General features: G+C 45.1%; 1 protein-coding gene across 3 annotated transcripts; it reads right to left on the bottom strand.

The window, feature by feature from the left end:
* Positions 1-1418: 1418 nt before the first annotated feature.
* LHX8 (LIM homeobox 8) lies at positions 1419-15273 on the bottom strand. 3 transcript variants are annotated; one of them, XM_084527491.1, is made up of 9 exons: positions 15259-15273; positions 13459-13626; positions 12950-13108; positions 9624-9745; positions 7858-8078; positions 7284-7387; positions 4176-4271; positions 2874-3057; positions 1419-2024 (listed from the first exon to the last, which is right to left on the bottom strand). In XM_084527491.1, the coding sequence occupies exons 2-9, from the start codon at positions 13537-13539 to the stop codon at positions 1948-1950; spliced, it is 1044 nt and encodes a 347-aa protein (XP_084383617.1). In that variant the 5' UTR covers positions 13540-13626; positions 15259-15273; the 3' UTR covers positions 1419-1947. The 3 variants fall into 3 exon arrangements, with proteins under 3 accessions (XP_084383617.1, XP_084383616.1, XP_084383615.1); XM_084527490.1 differs by lacking the exon at positions 15259-15273 and adding an exon at positions 14417-14437; XM_084527489.1 differs by lacking the exon at positions 15259-15273 and adding an exon at positions 13708-14410.
* Between the last annotated feature and the right edge of the window lie 2433 nt (positions 15274-17706).

Here is a 17706-nt window from a genome sequence, read left to right as displayed (position 1 = left end):
GAATTACTTTTTTTTAAAGAAAGAGATTATGTGTGAGTCAAGCTGCATTATAAAAACATGACAATTGAGTAGTATTTTACATTACCAATTTGTATTAAGAACTAAATTAGCATCAGTTAACATTTAACTGAAAACCTTAGCAGTAAGGTCCTTACCCTAAGGTCCTGTCCTTACATATCAGACAACAAAACAAGAACCTATCTGTCTACTGCTATGCATACAATTTTGTATCATGCAGATATATGGGGCTACCTTGGGTACTGAAAGTGATGCATTCAGGTCAATGTTCCACCCAGAGAATTTCAATGACACATTGGAAGAAAACAAAGTCAGTCAAGTTCTACAACACCCTGTGTCTTAAACATTGTTTGTGAGACATTGTGGCAGGGTATACTAGCCTAGAAAAAGCATTGTGCCAGTGCAAAGAGGTTACTTTTGCTACTCAGATTAACTTGAGCATCTGTGAGTAGCACTGCAAATAGTGCTGACATTTAATTTATGGAACATGAGTAATTCAAAGCTTGGCATTGAAATTATGCTCTTAAAAGCCATCATCTTCCTGTGGTGGGAGAATATTACTTTTATTAACACATTGAAATGGTTTGACCAGAACAGTTACGAAATTTGACACATTAGAGATGCTAACTCAGTTGGAGAGGAAAAAAGGACACACACACACACCTTCAAAAGTATGATTTCCTTCTGATGCAAGTAGAGTTTAGGTGTGCAGATTGGATCTACCCGTCTTAAATCCTGGAAGGAAACTAGTCTGTGAAGACAAAAATCAGTTCAGTTCATGGTATACGCTAACCTTTAACCATCAAATCAGCATGTCAAAACATACTTTTCAATTAAGGCTTAGCACAGCAACTGTTAAACACAGCATACTTTCCAGCATTTGACAGAATTCCTATTTCTATTAGCATGCAGTTTGATACAGGTCAGTCAAAATACTGAACTAGATGTTACTTTAAAAATGCGGATGACTAATATGTAATACTTAAGTAATCTTCCTGCTTAGCAAAATTGGAAGGCAAAAACCCTGACAAAAATCAGAAACTGAACTAGTACAAATGTCAAATACTAAAGCGGATTTAAATTTAGTTCCTCCACTCACTAACTTAGGTCACAGTTAAAATCTGCCCGGCATATCCACAATTTCCCTCACACTGCAGGTGTGCACCTTCACCCTCAGGAGAAGCACTGCTGTGTATACTTACATTAAAGGAGTACTTATCTGAGGTGTTTCAAGACAAATTTAAACTCATTAGAAGGACTTTTAAAATCAGGTAAGGCAGATGAACACATCTGAAAGAGTCTGGTGCAGCCTAAGTATACCAGCATCCTTTTCTTAAAATATGAAGATTTAAGTTAAACGCTTCACAAATAATCACAGTGCAGCCATAAACACAGCAACATTTTTGCTTAGCATGCTACAGCAGAAACTTTATTTAGTTCACGTTGAAAATATTTGCAACAAAATTTTTTGTAAACTCACAGAAATAAGCTTTAACATATAGGCTGTATACAACTCAAATACAGGTAATACTTTTAGCAATAACTTACAGATACAAACTAATGATAAACTACAATTTCACAAATAATTGTAAACATTTTGCACAATTGTCAGTCCTTTCTTTTAGGCAAAGTGCTCTTTTGATGACAAATAAATTAACAAATACATAACTAGAGTGGACTACTTCCAGACAATACAAAAAGGTGTTTAATAAGGCTTGTAAACAATGTAATATTTATTTATGCAGAATCCATAAAAGTGTCTTGCAGGCTAAATACATACTTACATACCTGGACAGCAGAAGTGGTCTTGAAAATGCTTTATATGTTAAATAAAAAGTTAACATTAATACCTTTCCAATGATATTTTTCATATACAATAAATGACTTAAGATTACATCCTTAATAGCTTATATCCCTGACAGAAAGGAATTAGGTATGACTTATTGGCAGTTGTGTCATTGAATGGGGTAGCAAAGGCTGGAGTCCAAGAGCTGTAGGTGAATGAGCTATAAAGACAGAAAGATTTACTGGTCAACTTCATTGGAGGTAGAAAAAGATTATTAGCTAGTAAATTAGCTACTAAAACCCACTGGGTAAGTAACAGTTTACTAGTCCTCAACCAACTAAGCAAGCTTTGTTTTTCTAGCCAAGTCTGACACCAGGAGGCACCAGCTGGCATCACAGACACTTCCACCAACCCCGCACTTTGGGCCCAGTGTTCACACGCCTTCATCCACAGCCCACCTTACACCACAGTTTTTGAGAAGAATGAACTCAGGCCACACATGCAGCTCAGAGTCCAGTGCTTCCAAATCCTTCAGTCTCTCCTAATCATAAGTAGGAGACAAAGTTGACTTGCCAGGTCAAACACCACACAATCACAAACATTTTTGAAAACCAGATTCCTCCCACCTCCACTCCCCCACCCACTGTGCATCACTGTGAAGGAAGATGAAGTTTTTCAGTGCAGTTGCTGGATTTAGTACACATACAATTCATGGGGTAAGAGTTGGGGGCTGGATAGTGAACAGTTTTCACTTAAATTAAATATGGGGGAAAATACACCACAAATACTTTAAAGTGTTTGACTTCTCATTACTAACATTCACAGTTTGGAGGAAGTACAAGAAGCGGTCTTCACACACAGATTTTCAGCTGCACTATTACAGTGAAGGACTATTGCTAGAAGTGGCACACTTCTTAATGAGGCACAGACAGCAAATACAGTTTTGAGATATTCTATAAAGAATACTAGAAATGAGAAATCAGTAAGCTTCTTTAACTGATGCTTGGTAAACTGTTCTCACTACAGTCAATAATGATTTTACTTGGATATGGAAAGTTGTTGTACCTACCATCCATATAACTATGTAGAGCAGTTAACATAGTCCCATCTTGGGGTACATATGCTGAGTACGCCATTTCTTCTAACATGGGTGGAGACAGCCTGGAGGGCTGAACTGCTGTGACAGGAGCAGTAGATGAATGATTAGGACTAACATGTTTCTTATGGCGTGCTCTACAATTTTGAAACCACACCTGAAAAGGGGGGAAAAATTTACATCATGTTGATCAATTGCATTCTGCTTTGACATGAACTTGATAAAAAACAAAAAAAAAACACTCAGATCAGTTAGTTAATTTGGCCTTCAGCATAACACTGACAGTCCAAAAGAAGAAATATCCACTCTAAGACTGCATGGTGCCTTAAGCACATGCAGAAAAGTCAGGAAAGCTTCTGCAGCAACCAGTAGCCTGCAGAGGCAGAGAACAGGCACTGGGAGGGGCTGCATGGTTCCTGAGGCAAGTGCCTGGCTGGACTGAGGAGCAACACCCACAACAGCCCAGCAGCACAGTTTAGACTGCTGCCCCCAGACACACAACTGGACAGATCCGTCTGCGCCTGAACACTGTTGGCCGCAGAACAGATTTTCACAGGATACCAGTTTTACTTTTTCATGCTGAGAAGCAAGCAAGCTTCAACTTTTTTAAAAGCTTAATCACAGCTACCTGATACCTCGCTTCTACAGAAGCGCTGTCAGTCTTCTGAGCTAGGTTGAGACAAGGGAACCGCAAGTTCCTTTTTATTTACAACAAAATTTATAAATTATATCATATGTAAAAATATTTGTATGCAAAAAGAGCATGAATATAATGATTGTTGAGAGGCATCTTCAAGCAAAGTAAGAATCTAAGTTTGTGTTTCTCACAGTTTTGAATTGTTTAGGCATATATTTCAACTCTGCTCTCTATACCACTAGATACTTAAATCACTAGATCCTTAATCCTCATGTCTGTGTTACATATCACAAGCCATTTTCAAGAAGTGCAGCTCTTAAGAACAGGCTACTGAAATCACAATTTTATATTTAGAAAAAGCTTAGTGCCAATTTATATACTATTTAAGCTAAGGAGTTTCTTCCTGGAAGATAAATAATCCTCCACACAAAACACAAGAGGACTACAGCAAATCATCCAAATCAGCACTTTGGTTCTAGACCTACTCCTGACTAAGGAAGTTGTCCAAAGTTATATTAAAACCACCAGATTAGATTTTTTAAAATCTCACAATAACTACATTCCTATTGTTGATTTATCATCAACCATTCCCAATGGATGAGTATCAGATTGCTAGTCAAGTAATTTAGCACAGTCACCTGTATAACACGCCTGCTCAGGCCTGTTCTTTCTGCCAGTTTCTGAAGTGTTTGTGCATCTGGATTGTTGTCCTGAGCAAACTGTGCTTGCATAACCTGAAAAGGAAAGATAAGAGATTACAAGTTTTTATTTTTGTGCAGTCTTGAGAGTGACGTTATAGACTCTTCTCAGACTATTACCCTCCTCCTTCAATGCTTTCAGGAAACTGCTTTAACCACTAGTCTCCAGACAGTCCCCAGTACATTAGGAAAACAAAAAAATCTGCAAAAAAACAAATCCAAAATATAAGCCCCTTTTTCTGTTTATCTGAATCAAGACATTTTTGAGAAATGAAAGAAATGAATTCTGCTTGGAAATAGCCAAACATAGACAAAGTGTTCTGTTGTGATTGCATGAGAAAATCCACTGTAGAGTGATTCAAACATGCTTGATAAAGAAAACATCTTAAGCATCAGACCACAGTGCACAGCATAAGGAAGGAATGAGCTTTGACTGGCCTTCCTGAACTTGTCAATCACTATTGGCATCTTGTATTATATGGAGCAACTCAATCCTCTTTTCAGCTACATGGAGGATGCAGGCAACTTGGAAGCTCTTTGTGCCTCGTTTACTTTTCACTAATGAGAGACACACACGCTCCACCCTGACTGACCTGCACTATGCAACTGCTTTGCTGGATTCTTCTTTTTAATGAAGACTGAAGAGAATACTTGTCATTATGATATCAGCTACAATTTTTGAGGAAGGACGAAGCAGAGATGTCAACCTGGCCTGCATCCTAAACAACTCTGAAGCCTGTAAGAGTTTACCTTATTTAAGGAAGTAAGACTTAGATTTCTGTGGGATTTCTTCAGCAACTTAGTAAACTAGTTTCTCATTTCTGTATCTTGTCCCTTGACGGTCTGCATATTTTGCCTATTTCAAGGATTCAGACTACTACTCTTCATGTTCAGAAGTGTTGGAACTATTTACTTTCCAACTGAATTCCATACAAAGACAAAGAGCACAGATACCCTTCTGAACACGGAGTACTTCACAAAGCACTACACACACTATTATACGCTGCCACTCTGACAGTGGCTCTTTCCTCTGATACTTCTCTTAGTGGAAATCAAGTCTTATATCAAGGAAAGGTACAGAGACTGAGGCACTGAACAGACAGCAAGTGTCTTAAAACAAGAAGCCTGACAAGATCACACATCCACTGAAGTAGGTAACAATCTATTTAAAACAGGAAAAGAGAACATGAAAGTTTCATTGATGTCAAACCAGGAGGAGTCCCGAATACAGTTTCTGCTCGATTAGTTGGAACTATTTCCCATTCAGTTGGTGCTGGAAAAGACAGACCCCCTTCTCCAGAAGTTCAAGCTTAACATCCTTGCCTTATGCCGTTTTCAGTTTTTTTTATGCCCTTGTCTCCAGTCATGGGTGAAATAGCAGACCAAGCTTTGAACAGCCACGTCTTGTTATACAGTGCTGCTTAAATGATGCACATTATTATATCTCTGCTTAGTTTCCCTCAACTGTTTTTACCATGGACAAGAGGAGGACAGGCTGACAAGATAGAACTTAAACTGAGACACCAAAAAAACAAAAACAAAATGGTAGTGTAGTGGCAGTGTACATCCAGAAACTTGCTGAAGATATGTTATAAACTGAATGTGGGGATGTGTAGCTAGAATTAGGGAGAATGCTGTAGCTTCTTTCCCACTACAGGTTGAAGCCTCTAAGTCTGGTCTCACTACTACCCTTTTCACAGGGAGCTGGTCATGGCCCTGGTCATGGTGTTTTTCTAATTTAGTGAGCTGGTGATCCAGAGGGAAAAATTACTCATATTTGAGGCAGTCCAGAGCTAACTCTTGCCAAGATAGCAACAATAAAAAACCTTGAAAGCAGAGCAGATGCAGGCAGTCCCCATCCCTCCCCCTTCAGGGCAGGCTTGACCCTACAAGGAGTTTTTATTTGATACTTTCAGACTTCCTAGGCTCCCACTTCCCTTTCATCTTGACAATGGAAAGGAATATAACTAGTGGTTGAGCTAGTACAATGGGATATTGAAAAAATGTGTTTCAATAATGCATGATCAAGAACAAATTAGACAGTAAGAGAACTGCTGCCAAGAACTTTAAATACACTTTTCCTGTATTTTACTCCACCCAGTTCTGTGAAAAAGTCCCCTGTTCCCCCCACTCCCCCCAAAAAAAAGAAAAAAAAAATGCAGCATTAAATACCAAAGCTAGGCTCTTGAAACATGACACCAAGACTACAGAGCTTAGTATGTTTTAACAAGCAGCAGCAAAGCTCAAAAGATACTTTGAGAATTAGTATGCCTGTGAAGCATTTTGTAAAGGCTGAGAGAAGGGGAAGAGAAGGAAGAAGAGCAAGGATGAGTCCCTATTGATAGTCTATCTTGCTAGTGCATATAAATATAGCCAAGACTGTAATCTGATCTAAAAAGCAAGTATTGACATGAATTAGATGCTGAATTATGCTTTAGATGAAACAACGGTGATAAGAAATGATAACTACTGCTCATCTTCTTTATAAACCAAAGAGAAACAAGAAAAAAGTAATTGACAAGAGTTGAGCTGTGTTCACATGAATATCAGCAGGAACCCAGAATACTTACCCATTTTGAGAACACACACTTTTACAGTCTTTATTGTACACAACAAAATCCAGGCTTCCTGCCTCTTAATGTCTTTAAGTCATACAGTACCCATCTCTAGCATAACTCTTGATGCTACGTAATTCTAAAAATATTCTGCATTATGTGTAGTGATGTAAATGTCTGATCAAATAGATGTAAACCAAGCAATCAAAAAATCAACCTTTTTGTTTCCACTCTGCAGGATTACCAGCTGCCCTCAGGGGGAAAAAAAAAAAAAAAAAAAAAAAAAAAGCTTGAAGGATAACTATTTCATATGAAACCATTGAAACTGACAAACTATTCCAGAAACATGCTCCGTCTTGATAGTTTATGAAATAGTTTAAAGCGTACAAACCTCTCTCTCCCCACCACCACCCCTCACATCTGTCTTCCTATCAGTTCAGGAGTTATGTCCTGCATAAATCTGAAATACTCAAGTTTTTAGCACTGCATTTACCTGGAGTTGATCTGCTGTGAAGCTGGTCCGAGCTCTTTTTGCTGGCTTTGGATGATTAACATCTTGTTCTGTTAGCAATGCTCCTTCCACATTAATCCCATTACCTGAAGCATTAAAAAGAAAACAATGCTGTTGTATCCTAAGCATTCAAATTATGTTGTTCATAAATCAGACTGTCCTCCAACAGTAACTAACAGTAGCTCACCAGCTGAATTTCATCTTGAAAAAAAATTGTTTTGCTTAAAGTTAAATTGATCTGGCACCATCACCCATAACACCCCAATAAACTCCCTTGCAAAAAATGGAAGGGATAGAACCCACATGACATTTTATCAGTGAGACGTGCTTTACTTTCTCTTCCTTGGGATAAAAAACAAGTTACACAAACTTAAAATAAAAAGAATAAAAATAACTTTTATACATCAAATAATTTGCACATTATTTTAATTCAAGAACCTGTGCTTCCAGCCTTTGTAAAGCTAGATAATTACCTCTTTTAATAAGGAAGATGAAGTAAAACCCAACAATTTAATTAAAAATAAGCCACAAACAGTTCTTAAAAGCTGGATGTTACCATTTTCAACTTCTCTTTTCAGATTGTCCAACATGCAGTCATAATGTACTCTACAAAGGACTTTCTCTTCGACCAAAGCAAATTCCTCTCCAGTAGAAAGTTGTCTTTTGCAGGAGAAGCAGGCAAAACACGCCAAGTGATATACATTTCCTTTAGCCCTCCGGACCCAGTCAGTAGAATGAATGTGCCTCCCACAGCGGGAACAGCGGGTGCCATACCGCCTGCAAATAACAAAGGCCAACAGAAGGCTAAAATCTCAGACACTAACCATCTTGGGCAAAACAGTCACCCCAGGAGTGTCAGTGTCTATGTGATGTGGAAGTTCAGCTGAGATCCACACCAAGTTCATTGACCACACAAAACTAGGAGGACTACATAACTGCATTTTAACTGCAACAAAATCAGCAAGTCTGTATGTGCAATTTTAAGGCAAGATTACTACTGAACTACAGAAGTTAATGATTTCCTTAAGGCAAAGAGCAAAACTTCTGAACTATAAAACGAATTCAAAATCCATCTTTCCTTTTACAAAAGCAATCTCTTTCAAAAGCTGTCAGTGGGAGATAAAAACAGCAGACCTCACATTCAAAATCCTCCCATTTATTCAAATATATTTCACATTACCGTAGTGGTAATCCAAATAATTTAGCTGTATCATCCTTCACTAATCATTTTGACCCTTTTAGCAAAAGGGGGACAACCTACATCTCCAGAGTAATTTCCTTAATTACCATCATGTTTATGATTTTTCATCCTTAAAAGAAATTCAAATATGGACAAATATTTACATCGCTACTGTAGAATATTGCTCTTTCAAGAGAAAACTAGCAACCAGGATATGTTGAATTATGTATAAGCATTCTGAAAAAAAAAAAGTCTGCAAAGATTTTAAGTCCCATAAAATGTATTTTGTTCTTCCAAATGCCTGCAGTACTCAACCTGCTCCCTCCCTCCATGTCAAAACTGACTAGCTGACCATAATCCATTCACTACACAGGTAAGAATCCCATAAATATTTTGGTATGGGGAAGTACTAGTGGTCACACCAAAATTAACAGCAATTTTTTTTTCCTGCTTACTGAACTGAACATTTGATATCTTAAGTACTGGGGCCAGAAAGTCTTTTAATGCTAGCCAGAGTTAATAAGATTCTTCCTTACATGATCAGAAATTAATCTTGAAGAGCATTTCACATTTAAATCAAATTGATCATAGAAAGGTATAACCGCTGCAACCATCTTAAAGATTTAGAGATTTATTTCGGGTTGTTTTAGTATTTCCATGGGATATCCTACGTCTTATACCAGTGAGAGTGATAGTCCAAACAGAAAGTCATCTCAACTCTACCTTGTATTCTCAATCGCCCTTAGGTAATGCTATGATAGATTTACATGTTTACACAATTTTTACATTGCACGTGATAGATTTACAACTTTATTTTGATAGGGACTTTGACTAACATTTCCACCCTCTGTGCGTACAGAGGTAAATTATTCTATAAATGCAGTAGCTAGGATAACTTAAAGAAAAAAAAAAAAAAAAGGACTTGGTACATAGGTACATTAGGCAGACTGGGGGTTTCCCAAATCCCTCTACAACACAAACAAACAAAAGACCAACTCAGTAGTTCAATTACTTAAACTGGCAACAAGAAAAAAAAATCATATAAAGATAGTCTAAACACACATTTTAGTTACAGACAAAGCAAAACCTGACAAGGAGGTGTGATATTTTATCTAACAAAATTATATTGCTACATGATATACCTGAAATAATCAAGTTTGCAGAAGATATCTTTATCTTTGATGTAACAGCTGGTATGCCTTCCTAGAGACGTTCTGCAGACACTGCATGAGAGACAGCGCACATGCCAGCAGAGGTCGTTTACCTGCAAGAACACCAAAAGAAAGATGCTTTTCAGTTTGTAAATACAAAACACTAATAGTAGTGGCAGAAGGCCTTTTTTTCTTTTTTCATACAAACAGAAAAGACTATAAACAACACATACTGTGATTCACAGAAAATTTATCTTCAAGGCAAAACTGCCTATAGAACTGCATACATATTAGGGGTTAATGAATTTGACAAAGGTCTTCAGAAAATGCTTTCATGGCTTTGTAATTAAAAGCACAGGAAGAGGAAGCAAGAGATTCAAGTTCTACACAGGTATTTTGTGACCAGTTCTGTTCTCACAGTATTACAGTAACAGAGCAAGTTTTGGCCTCGCATGACCTTACTGCTAACTTACATGCTCCTACTTCCCAGTCAGCAGAAACTCCTGCTTAACAAAGAACAAACTTTGCAAAGTGATTTGAAATTTTAAAATGAAAGTACCAAAGCAAAACAGAAACAACATGGTTTGTCAAGTAGAAACACACCATGAAACACACCATATCATCAATTGTCAATTTCTGATAAAGCTAAGTTAGGGAATAGATTGAAGAGCTTCAAGACATCAGCAGTTTTTTTATAGCAAATTCAACAATTGTTTAAGATGTAATGCCCGCAGTGAAATTAGTTATAGTCATGGAAAGCAGTAGCCAATCGGGAGTTTTGAAAAGCCATGTATAAGTTATGTGGAATTTTCATTTCTTCATTCTTATAAAGAAAATTCTTTGTCATGAACATGTTGTGCATTACACACCAGCTTATAACTTGATTTAAACACCTAAGACTCCCACTGACCACAGAAGGTAAGTAGTAGGTGTTTATATAATTCTAGATTTTATAGGAGAAATTACATAAAGCAAGCAACCAGCAAGTTAAGATATACGAATTTTTATTTTTAAGTGTCCTGTGTCCATTTCTCATCCTATAGTAAACATTAAGAACTTCAGCCCATATACTGTGAATGGCAAAACAGCAGATTTGAGATAATCCAGGATGTTCCTTTCATAAAAATGCTGCCAGACAAGCCACAGAGAAAGAGAAAGTAAGGTATCAAATCTTACAGATCAGGCTGGAAAAGCCTATTTCAGCCATTCTTGAGGTTTTAATATTACATCTTGCAGCTGCTCAATGCTCCCTCAAGATTTATTCTTGTTGGCAGCCATATTTTCATAGACTGACAAATTTACACCACAGTATAATGTGAAACTGTTGATAACAGCTGTCACCAAATTGAGCCTCACAACTATTCTTTAAAATGGATGCACTGCAGACAGACACAGGACAGCAGCTTTTGGGCCAGACCAAGCCCACCCAGTGCTTCTGCACACAAAGACTTGCCAGGCGACGCCCACTACAGCCCACACCAGGACCCCTAGAGAAGGCAACGGGATCCCATGCACAGCCAGGCTGCTGGCACACAGCTCCGTGCAGCATCAGCGGTGCAAGGCACAAGCTGACATCCCGCAAGACAAAGCTCGTTGCACTGACTGCTCTTGAGAGGCTAATGCTCTTCCATAGAAGAAATCAGTAGCTTTGTTACATGCCCAGGTTGATGTCATCCTTCTACCTTCTTATTTGTTAATTTATAGGGCTGAAATTAGAATACACGCTGCTGCTGATTAGCAAGATTACCAGGCTCCCACCACAGATTTCTTTTACCACCTATAAAGAAGGGAATAATGTTTGAAGTCTAAATAATCATTTAGAAATCTTTCTCTCCAAGCCACACTATCCCAGTTTTTCAGACAGAAGACAGTGATGTAAACAGTGATGTAAATGACCTACCTAAATATCACCGGAGTTAATGATGACAGAACCAATTTCTGTCAGCTCTGCTCCCAGTTCCACAGCACACTTCGTGTGCAAAACCAGCCTACTGTAACGGTGACTGGGGTTTACTAGCACAAATGATATACAGCTTTCCTGAACTGCAACAACCTTGTTTTAAATGAATGCCAACCCGACATACACGTTCCTTTGACCTTCTTATCACCACTGAGATCTAAAGCAAATGATCTAAACAGATTATTTTGATGTTTTCAGTGGTGCTATCAACTTTCTCTTTGCAGGATATATGACTTCGTTTAAAGCTTCACCTATTACAATCAAGTGACTGAAAGAAGAATTTTCTAATCTCACTTTTGAAAGTGGAGAGGCAAGAGTCTGATCCAGGAAAACTAATGGCTCTAATCCTAGAGGAAAATAGCCACCTCCCAACTGCCTTAAATTTTATACTTAGAGACCACCACGTTTTCGATTTTAAATAATCTTGCTCAGTCCTGAATGCTAAGACTAGCAAAACTGCTCTGCAATCACACGGATTTCCTTCTTCTACAGATATTAGTAGAACACGTTTTAGAGGAGTAGCTCACTTCCATGCTTCTGAATAGGTACTTTTTGCCTTTAGATTCATGGCATCTCACTAAAAAAAAAATAAAAATATTATAAAATAGCTAATAAAAAATGGGTCGTGCTACCACTGCTTAATCAGGAGCATAAAGCACAACCAGAAACTTAACCATGTACTGAAGAGTGTTCTTTCACGCTCCTCATAGAGAACGTGAGAAAAAGCAGCCCCAAAACAGAAAACTGTTATCAAAACATAAATACCACTTCAGCTTTCCTGAAAGGCCCAAACCTCACAGACACGTGCAGTTAGTGCAGTTAGCTTCATGGCATTAAGTGCCGTTTCTGCAGTAGTTCTACTCACATCTGCAAGCCGAAGGGCATACCGTCTCGGCTGCAGCGAAAATAACGTGCTAAACGTTACGGATGCTAACTGCCAAAGTACCAGCGACGAAGGGAAGCGGTTCGGAGACAAGCGAGAGAAGGGGGCATGTTTCCTTAGAGCTCGTTTATCCGCTCGCAGCGCTGTCGCGTTTTCTCGTTGAGCTCGGTTTCCGAGGATCTTCATGTGTGCCGGGAGCCAGCACGGCTTCGAGGCGCCGGACGCCGCTGCCGCGCCAGGCTCCGCCGTCCCGAGCGCCGCCCGCCGCGGCCCGGTCGAGCTTCCCCCCGCACCGCCCGGGGGCGGACGCCGTGCTCCCCCTGGCCGAGGGCGGCCGGGCATGGGGCTTCGCCCGGCCCCCGCGGCCACGGCCCCGTGCCGACGGAGGGGCGGCGCGGGTCTCGGTATAGACGCTGCAGTCTCAGGTCAGGCCGGAACCCCGCCCGAAGGGCAGGGTCCGGCGGGCGCTCTTACCTTCAGCAGATATTTGTCCACGATCTCCAGGCCGCAGCTGCTGCACACGCACTTGTTGGGGGCGCAGCCGGAGCCCGAGGCCATGGACCGTGGCGAAGAGGAGGGCGACAGCGCGGCGGAGGAAGAGCAGGAGTCCTCGTCGGCCGCCGCGGGGCTCGCCTACGGGGGAGCGCACGGGAGACCGCTGTCAGCGCTGGCGGCAGCCAGTCTCGCCCGGCAGAGGCGGGGAGCTCCGGCCGTCCCGGCCCGCACGTATGCGAGCACCTGCAGGGCCCGACCGGAGCCTCTCCGCTGATGGTCGCGGCGGCAGCCAGTGCTTCTCCGCCAAGCAGGCGCAGCCGGAGGTCCCGGGACCCCCAGACTTGAGCGGGGAGAGGCGGAACCCGCCAGCCGGCACGGGGCTCCCTCCTGGGACCCGCCCCGCACCGGGCACCGGCGCCGCGCTCGCTTCCGTGCAGCCCCTGCCGGGCGACCGCCGCCCGCTCCCTCTGTGCCGCCGCCCCGCTCACCTTCTCCGAGGGGCCGCCGAGCGCAGGAAGATCCTTGTCATCCAGCCTGCACACGAACATCGGGTCGCTCTTCCAATACATGGCACTACCCTACCGCATACCAGCTCCGCGGCGGGGGCGCGATGAGGCTGCTCCGGGGACCCTGCTCCGGGTCTCTGCTCTCAGCGCCTGCAGGAAAAAAAGTTTTGTTTTCAAGGGGGTGGACCCTGCCGCGCGGGGACCTGCCTTCCGCGGGCTCGCTGGCCTCACCTCCTGCGCAAAACCCGCCTTCTGAACAGAGCGAGATCGTTATCTGCACCAGAGAGCCCGCGCCAGGTTTTGTTCAGCCAGCCAAAAAAAAAAAGAAAAAAGAAAAAGAAAAAACACCAGAGGACACCCCCGCCCCTCCCGTTTCTCTTCAGTGTTTGCTACGGCTTCTCTCTCCCTCCAGTCTAAACAAAGATTCGAGTTACATCTCTCTCCGTATTAGCAAAGAAAAACGCGACAGAAAGGCTACGTATGAACGGGAAAGGTTTTTCCGTCCTGCTGAAACCTAAAGCCCGATCGCATTCCTATAGCTTAGAGAGACTCACAACTCCTAACTCTGTTTTGCTGTTTCTACACTTCTCTGCGCTTCCAAGATCCCATTACAAAACCTTTCTCAATAAGCTAAAGAGAGAACATCTGAGCTGGCCAAAGGCTGTAGCATTACTCCGGTTCTGAAATTAAGCCTCAAAGATCACGGATGTTGCTAATTAACATCCGTGTCTTTGTTCACGCTGTGGACAGAGGCTTCTAGGAGCCGGCTGTTCACATCTCTCCGGAGAACTAGAACATTTTTCTTAGCGGAGGGGGTTACTTGTATGCTTTTTCCGCGTACACATTCCCCACAGAGAGTGTGTGTGTGTCTGTGTGTGTGTGTGTGTGTGTGTCGTGTCGTCCCCCTCCCCCCCCCCCAAACCAAATACTGCTAGCATACTCGGGACGTTTCAGGGGAATAAAGCAACAGCTTGTCCATCGCAGGTGAGGTAAATAATCGGGGTATCTGCTTCTCTGCACGTACTTAACTAGACAGGTGTTTTTAATTAAAATTCTCGTTATGTTTCCACCCTTTTCTCCCTCTCTTTTTGTTTTTGCTCTGACGATAGATGTGAGACATTTTGTGACGTTTCCATAAATCAAGCTGAGAAAGTTGCCCGGACGGTTGGAAATACTGAGTTCGATAAAATAGAATTCTGCTTTTGAAACGTTTTAGGAAAGGACTAACCCCATAATACTTGCTCTTCCCCCCACCCCCCGAAATTTTTGTTTCAAATTCTAGGCCCCGAATCTGTACGACTGTAGTTGACTGCGTGGCGGCGCCGAGCCTTAGTGAATCCGGTATGTCCCTAGTAAGTCTCTCGTTTGCCCAGCGCTAAAACTGATCTAACCCTAGACCGAGTCTCGCTTAAATTTAGTCTTAGGATCCCTAACAGCTGCTGCCGCAACAAAGTCTTTCAGACTGGCAGGCAAGTAGCGCTCTTTTCTGACTACGACGAGGTTCAGGATGGCGCGACGGAAGCCAGCCCAGTCGCAGGGGCGGCGGAGCCGGCTGTCTCGGCCGGGGCTGGGCGCGGGCGCGCAGCCTCCGCTACGCCGGGAGCGGGGCGCCGCGGGCCGGCCGCAGGCGCGCTCCGTTCCCGCTCCCCGCCCCGGGCACGCCGAGCGGGAGGGTCCGACGCGCCCGTCGGGTCCCCGAGTGTTCTCGCTGGCGGACGGGGGACCCTGTCAGTCCCGGGACGCCCCGGCCCGGCCCTCCTCGCTCGTCTGGAAACTGCTTACGGGCATCTCCCCGTGGGGCTCGGGCTGCTGCCCATGCCGTCCCCCAGCCCGGGCCGCCGTGCTCCCGTCGCGCCGACCGGATGGCGCGGTGTGGGGCGGGGGGATCTCGAGGGCCCGCGCCGCCGCGATGTGACCGGCACAGCACCGCAGGGCGACGTCCGGGGACCCCGGCTGCCGGAAGCTTTCCTCTTCCCCGGGAATCGCCGCTGCGAATCGGAATCGGGGCGCGCAGCGGAGCTGCCCGGTCCCAGCCCGGGAGCCGCTCACAGTGGTTTCATCTCGGGACTCCCGCAAGGCCCCCTCTGCTCCCCGTCCGCGGCGGGACGACCTGGGCTGCCGCTGGCCGAGTGCTGTGGAGACGAGTGCCTCGCGGGCTCCGGCCGGGAGACGCGCTCGCCCGCGTCGGGCTCGGCCCGCAGCCGCAGTCAGGACGGAGCCCGCGGGGACCCGCTCTCTGCGGCTCTCTCCGTCCGTGACCATCAGAGGTACGGCATTAGAGCTATCGTCTGTTCTAGACGGCGCGACAGAAAACGATCGTCTGGTCTGGGGGCATCCAAAGAAATGTGCCGTGGAGGAAACGGGATAGAGAGGCCTGGGTAGTGCCGGCGTGCAACCCCGAGACCTGCCCCGCTGCAGGGCCGGAGCAGCGCCGTTTATTGCGCGTCGGTCCTTTCCCCGCGCTATTTCAGAGTGCTTGTGCGCGTTTCGCGGACGGCTGAATATTAGATTTCGATAAAATAACACCTTTTCTGTATGCGTACACCTTTTCTCCAAGACAAATATAGCAGTTGGAGACAACAAAATCAATACGGGCGTTGTTCCCCGCGGGAATAGCAAACGTGCAGCGGTAATTCATAAATCGTGTGTCTGGAGGAAAAACAGAGTGTACAGGAGATTTCTCAGTGTTTCTTGTTTTCGGTGCCTGGCTCCGCCAGGCGACGAGCGGGCGATGGGGAAAGCCGCGGATGCACTGGCGGCCCCCCCGCCCAGCTCCCTGCGGCAGCCCCCCGCCCACATCCTCGGTCCCTTCCGCTGCCGCGGACCCGCCGCTCCCGCGCTGGGGTGCAGGGCTCGGGGGGCTCGCCCAGGACCGCCCCGAGGGCTGCGCGGAGCCGCGGGCCGAATCCTCCGTCCCGAGGCCGGCTGGGTCGGCGGCCCCGGCGGCCCCGGCGGCCCTGGCGGCGCAGGAGCCACGGAGGGACAGCAGGATAACGCGCCTTGCGGAGACAGGTAGCGGAGCTTGGGTATTGCTATGGCTGGGGGTGCTTCGCAAGAAGGGAATGTATTTGCCGAGCTTGTTGGAGAGAAGAGTTCTTTCCGAGAAGAGGTCAGAAATGCTAGTGTGTACATGGGGATGGACGCGGACAGCGCATGGGCTTGGCTATCCGGACTCCACCCGTGCTTCTCCTGTACGCTTTTGTCCCCTACCTTTCCAAAGTCCAGTCTAAACTTCACCATTTAACAGTTACGCGCCATCGCTATTTTAGTGAATATTCCTAGTACAGCATCGTTTCTGAGAAGATGAAAGCACGTAGATACACAGAGTTTAGTGAATCGCCAGCTTCTGCGCGCCCTCGTCTCCCTGGTGCTCCATGCACATCGGAGGGAGGCACGGCTCGGATGGTGCTTCAATCGCGCCGCTCAGCGCCCCGCGGGCCCCACGCGTGGGAACCAGCTGAAGCGCCGCAGGGGCGGCAGATTCGTCGACGGGCTGTCAGCAGGGAGAGACGGGACAGGAAGGGAACTTGCCGGGGACAGACAGTCCGTCGCGGCTGGGCCGGGCGGGGCGGCCCCAGCCTTGTCCTGTCGAGGCTGCGAGCGGAGCCGAGCGCTGGACAGCGCTGGGAGGGAGCGCGGGCTTCTGTGCGCGGATCGAGAAGGAGCGGAGGACTCCCACGGGACTCTCCGACGGGGGGACTGCGCCTGTTTCTGATTCCTCTCTCTCACAAGTAATGCGAGGATGTGTGTGGGGGAGAGTGCTAATCAGTTACACGCAGGAGAGATCTCTTAAATATCTGACAGCAAGGCGCAGCACGAAGAAAATGCTGAACGCGGAGAATAAGGGTGGTTTTAACGAGAGGGTATGGGCACATGGGCTTCTTAATCTCAGACTGCACCGTAGCGCAGATGCTGGATGTTTCTCTCTGAAGGGCGCTCTAGCGAAACTTCCTCTCCCGCGAAAAAGTCGGGCTGCTGAGAAATTAAAAATGGCATCGTGGTCAGTTTACGAAAAGCGGGCGCTGAAACTAAGCTGCGGTAAAGCTGGGCCGCCCACCCCCAGTAGTCCCGTCGCGCACGGTCCGTGCTCGCCGCCGGGGCGATACCTCCCTGCGGCTGCCTCAGCGCCGTCCCCTGCCCCGGGGGTCCCCGAAAACGACGGCGGGCGGCGAACCCGCGCTCCTCCAACTACGCCTCTGCTAAAGATGTGCTGGAGGAGGTGCCGGCCAG

Source organism: Aythya ferina, assembly GCF_964211825.1.
Source record: "Aythya ferina genome assembly, chromosome: 8".
In the NCBI taxonomy this organism is placed as follows: domain Eukaryota; kingdom Metazoa; phylum Chordata; class Aves; order Anseriformes; family Anatidae; genus Aythya; species Aythya ferina.
Note: the sequence above shows the minus strand (reverse complement) of the source record. Positions and strands in the feature narration are given on the sequence as shown.